The sequence below is a fragment of the Oncorhynchus keta genome, unplaced genomic scaffold, assembly GCF_023373465.1.
Source record: "Oncorhynchus keta strain PuntledgeMale-10-30-2019 unplaced genomic scaffold, Oket_V2 Un_contig_24277_pilon_pilon, whole genome shotgun sequence".
Classification (NCBI taxonomy): domain Eukaryota; kingdom Metazoa; phylum Chordata; class Actinopteri; order Salmoniformes; family Salmonidae; genus Oncorhynchus; species Oncorhynchus keta.
In genome coordinates, this window is record NW_026283811.1 from 14,849 (window position 1) to 23,173 (window position 8,325).

The 8,325-nt window shown below is 44.0% G+C and overlaps 1 protein-coding gene across 1 annotated transcript; it reads right to left on the bottom strand.

Moving 5' to 3' along the window:
* Nucleotides 1–1,167: 1,167 nt before the first annotated feature.
* On the bottom strand, nucleotides 1,168–7,483 carry LOC127921980 (extracellular matrix organizing protein FRAS1-like). The gene is made up of 4 exons (XM_052505592.1): nucleotides 7,271–7,483; nucleotides 5,482–5,678; nucleotides 2,937–3,093; nucleotides 1,168–1,310 (listed from the first exon to the last, which is right to left on the bottom strand). The coding sequence occupies exons 1-4, from the start codon at nucleotides 7,317–7,319 to the stop codon at nucleotides 1,168–1,170; spliced, it is 546 nt and encodes a 181-aa protein (XP_052361552.1). The 5' UTR covers nucleotides 7,320–7,483.
* Nucleotides 7,484–8,325: the final 842 nt, after the last annotated feature.

Genomic DNA, 8,325 nt, shown 5'->3' on the forward strand with positions numbered 1-8,325 from the left:
ACACTGATGAAGAAATACTGGTACATACCTAGTACACTGATGAAGAAATACTGGTACATACCTAGTACACTGATGAAGAAATACTGGTACATACCTAGTACACTGATGAAGAAATACTGGGTACATACCTAGTACACTGATGAAGGAAAATACTGGTACATACCTAGTACACTGATGAAGAAATGGTACATACCTAGTACACTGATGAAGAAAGACTGGTCGATCAGTTTGTTGCCCTCTGGATCCACCAGGTTGAACTTGAAGGGACGCTCCTCCTTCTCTCTCCCTTCTCATGACTATTACTCCAAAAAGACCTGCAACACACACACGCACACACACACAGAGGGGTTAGAGGTCAATTCAATATCGTAAATGAATCATAATTCATCTCAAGAACTTTCAAGAACTCCTGAGAAAAGTCACAGGATATTTTTCCTTGAAGAATATTGAATAAGTGAAAATGATGAGAGAGCAAGAAGCGAGAGAGAGATACCTTTGTTGACCTCCTCCTGTGTGACTCTTGACAGGTCCTTTAACAGACATCTTGTCCTGTCCTCCTCCTCCTTCTTTAGAAAGCTGTAGTCTTCCCAATGGAAGATCTTTGGTGAGGATGTACCTCAGCTTCCAGGCTATCTGAGTCTGAATCTGATCCCTTCAGGTTCTGTTCAGTAATCTTAGCCGCTGAGCCTGAGGGAGAATGGGTACAGTAGAAGTCAGGATACGCCAAAGAACACAACGTAGACAGCTAGATCAGCCTTTCCCAATCTGTTGTGCCAGTATCCCCAAATCTGTACATTTTGACACCATCTCAGAACTGTAATACCTGACTCAACAAGTCATCAACAAGCCCTTTCAGAGTTGAATCAGGTGTGTTCCTACCCAGTCACCATGGAGACATGAAGCCTGGCGCAAGACAAAAACCCTGTTTGTCCCTGTCATACCTGCGGAAACTGTTTAAGGTCACGCAAGGTCCACACAAACCAGAGCGTACCTGCGGAAACTGTTTACGGTCACACAAAGTCCCACACAAACCCAAGACGTACCTGCGGCCAGCTGCGAGCCTCTATTCTGATCATCTTGGTCCCTTCGCTCTTCCTGGCGTCTATGGTGAAGGTGAGCCGTCCGGTGGCGACGTGGACGCCGTCGGTCAGAGAGAAGGCGAGCTCGTCACTGCACCCCCGCTAGCAGCGTCAGGGAGTGTACACCAGAAGCAGGTCGACCACGTCCTGGTAGGTGAACGTGGACCCCTGAGACAGGATCCGACCGTTCTCCAGAGGCTGGGAGTAGAACTGGCGTCCTACGCAGCTTACCTGAAAACAGCACCGCGGTGGTACAGAGTAGTAATTAATAATGATAGGGGTGTGTCTTGTTTATTTAGCCCTCTTCGTGACACTCAAAGACACTTTACATAAGGCAAGCAACAACAAAAAAGGTAGATAGATGAAATAACTAAAAGTAGATGGGGTCACATATCTTCCCCTCACTGGAAGGTCTTGAATCCCGGCACCTGCGTACCAGCGTATGTGCATCGATGATGAATGTGTTTGCGCCAACGTCGTTGCAAAAGCTGTCTGGCAAGCAGACAGTGGAAGAGGACAGTAAAAGGCCTCGATAGCCTTCATAGGTTTTTAGTTTATGACGGTGTGACAGGGGCTTTATGGGAGGTTTTATGTTGCTTTTATTGCCTGCTGGTTGTGAGAATGAGTCGCTGCAGGATCTGAAAGTACCAGGGACAGTTAGTGGGACAGATGGGAAGGATGGAGGGACAGTTAATAGGACAGATGGAAGATGGAGAGGAGGAGTTAGACGTTAGAATGGAGAGATGGAGGAGAGTTAGATGGTAGAATGGAAGATGGAGGGAGAATTAGACAGTAGAATGGAGAGATGGAGGGAGAGTTAGATGGTAGAATGGAGAGATGGAGGGAGAGTAAGACGGTAGAATGGAGAGATGGAGGGAGAGTTAGAATGGAGAGATGGAGAGAGTTAGAAGGGTAGAATGGAGAGATGGAGGAGAGTTAGAGGGTGAAATGGAGAGATGGAGGGAGAGTTAGAGGGTAGAATGGAGAGATGGAGGGAGAGTTGGAGGGTAGAATGGAGAGATGGAGGAGAGTTAGAGGGTAGAATGGAGAGATGGAGGGAGAGTTAGACGGTGAATGGAGAGATGGGAGGGAGAGTTGGAGGGTAGAATGGAGAGATGGAGGGAGAGTTAGACGGTAGAATGGAGAGATGGAGGGAGAGTTAGATGGTAGAATGGAGAGATGGAGGGAGAGTTAGAGGGTAGAATGGAGAGATGGAGGGAGAGTTAGAGGGTAGAATGGAGAGATGGAGGGAGAGTTAGACGGTAGAATGGAGAGATGGAGGGAGAGTTAGAGGGTAGAATGGAGAGATGGAGGGAGAGTTAGACGGTAGAATGGAGAGATGGAGGGAGAGTTAGATGGTAGAATGGAGAGATGGAGGGAGAGTTAGAGGGTAGAATGGAGAGATGGAGGGAGAGTTAGAGGGTAGAATGGAGAGATGGAGGGAGAGTTAGATGGTAGAATGGAGAGATGGAGGGAGAGTTAGAGGGTAGAATGGAGAGATGGAGGGAGAGTTAGAGGGATGAATGGAGGGACTGAGGGAGATATGGAGGGATAGCTAGAGGGATGAATGGAGGGACTGAGAGAGAGTTAGACGGTAGAATGGAGAGATGGAGGGACAGTTAGACGGTAGAATGGAGAGATGGAGGGAGAGTTAGAGGGTAGGATGGATGGATGGAGGGAGAGTTAGAGGGACGGATGGAGGGAGGGAGAGTTGGATGGATGGAGGAAGGGAGAATTAAAGGGACAGATGGAGGGATGGATAGAGGCAGGGAGAATTAAAGGGAGGGATGGAGGGAGCAGCATTTGACACTGACTGTCGGGCTGTTAGAGTTAAAGTGTGTGTGTGTGTGTCCGTACCGTAGGCAGGTTGCTTGGTGACGGTGATGATGATGTCGTTGTCTGGTGTGTCCTGGTCCAGGACGTTGAGAGAGGAGTTAGTGATGACCACTCCTGAGTTCTGCTCCACCTGGACTCTGTTCACTGATACCACCGGCTCCATCTCCTCCTTAGTCTGCTGCAGGAACACACACACACACACACACACGTGCACACACACACGCACAGGTGTAAAGTTTAGCATACACACATGCAAGAAAACATACACACAAGGCTCAGGGTGGCAGGTAGCCTAGTGGTTAAAGGGTTGGACTAGTAACTGAAAGGTTGCAAGATTGAATCCACTGAGCTGACAAGGTAAAAATCTGTCATTCTGCCCCTGAACAAGGCAGTTAACACAATGTTTATAGGCCGTCATTGTAAAAAGAATTAGTTCTTAACTGACTTACAGAGTTAAATAAAAAAATAAAAAAATCATCACCTCAGGTGCCCTAGCAGACAAAGGGATGCATTTTTATGCAGATTAAAAATAAATAAAAATAAATGTATGGACAATAAAATCCTGGTGTAGTTATCACAGGACAATAAAATCCTGGTGTCGTTATCACAGGACAATAAAATCCTGGTGTAGTTATCACAGGACAATAAAATCCTGGTGTAGTTATCACAGGACAATAAAATCCTGGTGTAGTTATCACAGGACAATAAAATCCTGGTGTAGTTATCACAGGACAATAAAATCCTGGTGTAGTTATCACAGGACAATAAAAACCCTCAACCTTGTCTGAAAGTTTTCTTTGTGAACTTTGCAATAAGTTAAGAGTTAATTATATTTATATATATATATATATTTTTTTATTTTACCTTTATTTAACCAGGCAAGTCAGTTCAGAACACATTCTTATTTTCAATGACGGCCTGGGAACAGTGGGTTAACTGCCTGTTCAGGGGCAGAACGACAGATTTGTACCTTGTCAGCTCGGGGGTTTAAACTCGCAACCTTCCGGTTACTAGTCCAACGCTCTAACCACTAGGCTACGCTGCCGCCCCATAATAACATGGTATTTGTATAAATACACAACATACATATTTAAAATATGTGTAAAACTAAGCATGCTGATAGGATGGATTTTCAGTCTTTGCATTCATAGATCCATTTATGAATCTCAATGTATCAAACCAAGTAACAGGTCTGCTGTGTGTCTTAAGGATTGTAGCTTTAATAATTATGTCTACCAGTATATCTGTAGTAGTAGTAGTAGTAGTAGTAGTAGTAGTATTGTCTACTAGTATATCACTGATGTAGTAGTAGTCGTAGTAGTAGTAGTATTGTCTACCAGTACATCACTGATGTAGTAGTAGTAGTAGTAGTAGTATTGTCTACCAGTACATCACTGATGTAGTAGTAGTAGTAGTAGTAGTAGTAGTAGTAGTAGTAGTAGTATTGTCTACCAGTATATCACTGATATAGTAGTAGTAGTAGTAGTAGTAGTAGTAGTAGTAGTAGTATTGTCTACCAGTATATCTCTGATGTAGTAGTAGTAGTAGTAGTAGTATTGTCTACCAGTATATCACTGATATAGTAGTAGTAGTAGTAGTAGTATTACTATTGTCTCCCAGTATATCACTGATGTAGTAGTAGTAGTAGTAGTAGTATTGTCAACCAGTATATCACTGATGTAGTAGTATTGTCTACCAGTATATCACTGATGTAGTAGTAGTAGTAGTAGTAGTAGTAGTAGTAGTAGTAGTAGTAGTAGTAGTAGTAGTATTGTCTACCAGTATATCACTGATGTAGTAGTAGTAGTAGTAGTATTGTCTACCAGTATATCACTGATGTAGTAGTAGTAGTAGTAGTATTGTCTACCAGTATATCACTGATGTAGTAGTAGTAGTAGTAGTATTGTCTACCAGTATATCACTGATGTAGTAGTAGTAGTAGTAGTATTGTCTACCAGTATATCACTGATGTAGTAGTAGTAGTAGTAGTATTGTCTACCAGTATATCACTGATGTAGTAGTAGTAGTATTGTCTACCAGTATATCACTAATGTAGTAGTAGTAGTAGTAGTATTGTCTACCAGTATATCACTGATGTAGTAGTAGTAGTAGTAGTATTGTCTACCAGTATATCACTGATGTAGTAGTAGTAGTAGTAGTATTGTCTACCAGTATATCACTGATATAGTAGTAGTAGTAGTAGTAGTAGTAGTATTGTCTACCAGTATATCACTGATGTAGTAGTAGTAGTAGTAGTATTGTCTACCAGTATATCACTGATGTAGTAGTAGTAATATAATAATAATATATGCCATTTAGCTGACGCTTTTATCCAAAGCGACTTACAGTCATGTGTGCATACATTCTACATATGGGTGGTCCCGGGAATCGAACCCACTACCCTGGCGTTACAAGCGCCATGCTCTACCAACTGAGCCACAGAAGGACCACTCTAGTAGTAGTAGTAGTATTGTCTACCAGTATATCACTAATGTAGTAGTAGTAGTAGTAGTATTGTCTACCAGTATATCACTGATGTAGTAGTAGTAGTAGTAGTATTGTCTACCAGTATATCTATGTTGACATTGAAGGCCTCTGTCTGACTGGACCCATCACTGATGTAGAAGGAGAAGGTGTCCTGATAGTGGTGGTCAGTGTTCTGGACGTTCTGAACGTAGAAGATGTGGTCAGTGGTCAGGTCGTCCATGGAGAAGGGAACCTCTGGACTGATAACGAGGGTATTTGAACCGCCCAACGAGCCCACTGGGAGACAGAGGACGAAACCAGAATGTGGAAGTGAGATCTCACTTCAGGGTTAGATCAGAAACATCCAAGACTGATGACATCATGTAGAAATACTACAGGCTAATAGATATTAATTTCTATTTCAACGGGGGAATTCTCAGGAGGAGACAACGTAACTGAAGACCAGTTCTTCGGGCTAATCTCACATCACGGATGAAAAACAGGGTTTACTTTGCAGTATAAAGACTTTTCTGCAGGCCTCCTTCCACTGTCATCAGTGTTGTTTCATATGTCTGTAGGTACTGTATTACTGTACCTCTGCTTATATTCACACTGCTCTGCCCAGGACAACTGGCCCTTATGGGAAATATAGGTTTATTACATTGAATTCATCCCTCTCTCTCTCTCTCTCTCTCGCTCTCATTCTCTCTCGCTCTCATTCTCTCTCTCTCTCGCTCTCATTCTCTCTCTCACTCTCATTCTCTCTCTCTCTCTCTCGCTCTCATTCTCTCTCTCTCTCATCTCTCTCTCTCTCTCTCTCTTACTCTCTCACTTTCTCTCCCTCTTGCTCTCACTCTCTCACTTTCTCTCTCTCTCACTTTCTCTCTCTCTTGCTCTCAATTCAATTCAATTTAAGGGTTTTATTGGCATGAGAAACATATGTTTACATTGCCAAAGCAAGTAAAATTGTTAATAAACAAAAGTGATTAAAAAAATGAACATCACAAAAAATGAACAGTAAATATTACACTCAAAACTTTTCCAAAATACATTTCATTTGTCATATTATATCTATATACATGTTGTAATGATGTGCAGATGCTCTCGCTCGCTCGCTCACTCGCTCACTCACTTTCTCTCTCACACTCACTCTCTCACACTCACTCTCTCACACTCACTCTCTCACACTCACTCTCTCTCTCACACTCACTCTCTCTCTCACGCTCACTCTCTCTCTCGCTCGCTCTCTCACACTCACTCTCTCTCTCACACTCACTCTCTCTCTCACACTCATTCTCTCTCACACTCACTCTCTCTCTCACACTCACTCTCACTCTCACACTCACTCTCTCACTCACTCACTCTCTCTCTCACACTCACTCTCTCTCTCACACTCACTCTCTCTCTCACACTCACTCTCTCTCTCTCACTCTCTCTCTCACACTCACTCTCTCTCTCTCTCACACTCACTCTCTCACACTCACTCTCTCTCTCACACTCACTCACACTCACTCTCTCTCACTCTCACTCTCTCTCTCACACTCACTTTCTCTCACACTCACTCTCTCTCTCACACTCTCTCTCTCACACTCGCTCTCTCTCACACTCGCTCTCTCACACTCGCTCTCTCACACTCTCAATCTCACACTCTCACACTCTCAGGATCTAAGGCTTTATGTTGTAGATGAGTGTTGTCTTTGAAAGAGACATGGTGTCTATCACCAGACCACTGAAGAACCAGGCGGTAAATATCTCCACTAGGGAGGTCTGCTGTCAAGATGTTCCACTATGTTGAATATTACTGATATGCAGAGTGTACACACACACACACACACACACACACACGCTCACACACACACCCACCCACCCCCCACCCCCCACACACCCACCTCTTCGTCTCGTGTTCTCAATGAAGCCATATTTGGGCGAGCTGATCATCCACACCAGCAGGTCCTTCTTGGGTGTGTCCAGATCTGATACAATGATGTGATTGGTTGACAGCTGGACTCGTCCTCCTTCCTGGACCTAGATATACATAACATAGAAAGTTGCAGAAGATCTCAGTATGCAGATACAGCATTGGAGAACACTTCTAGGACAACTGGGATGAAATCAACAACAAACTAGAATGATTCAAACACACCAAGACAGTCGTGAAGAGGGCACGACAAAGCCTATTCCCCCTCAGGAAACTAAAAAGATTTGGCATGGGTCCTGAGATCCTCAAAAGGTTCTACAGCTGCAACATCGAGAGCATCCTGACCGGCTGCATCACTGCCCGGTAGGGCAAATGCTCGTCCTACGACCGCAAGGCACCACAGAGGGTAGTGCGTACGTCCCAGTACATCACTGGGGCAAAGCTGCCTGGTATCAAGGACCTCTACACCAGGCGGTGTCAGAGGAAGGCCCTAAAAATAGTCAACTTTCACCCCAGTCATAGACCGCTCTCTCTACTACCGCATGGCAAGCGGTACCAGAGTGCCAAGTCTAGGACAAAAAGGCTTCTCAACAGTTTTTAGCCCCAAGCCATAAGACTCCTGAACAGGTAACCAAATGGCTACACAAACTATTTGCATTGTGTGCCCCCTCCCAACCCCTCTTTTACGCTACTTCTACTCTCTGTTCATCATATATGCATAGTCACTTTAATGATACCTACATGTACATACTACCACAATCAGCCTGACTAACCGGTGTCTGTATGTAGCCCTGCTACTTTTATAGCCTCGCTACTTTTATAGCCTCGCTACTTTTATAGCCTCGCTACTGTTAGTTTCAAATGTCTTTTTACTGTTGCTTTATTTCTTTACTTACCTACACACACACACACACACACACACACACACACACACACACACACACACACACACACACACACACACACACACACACACACACACACACACACACACACACACACACACACACACACACACACATTTTT

Coding starts and splice junctions, on each gene's coding strand:
- LOC127921980 (XM_052505592.1), bottom strand. CDS start 7,319: ATGATCAGCTCGCCCAAATATGGCTTCATTGAGAACACGAGACGAAGA. Junction 5,679..7,270: donor TGAGAACACGAGACGAAGAG/GTGGGTGTGTGG, acceptor TCTGTCTCCCAG/TGGGCTCGTTGGGCGGTTCA. Junction 3,094..5,481: donor ATGTCAACATAGATATACTG/GTAGACAATACT, acceptor GTGTTCCTGCAG/CAGACTAAGGAGGAGATGGA.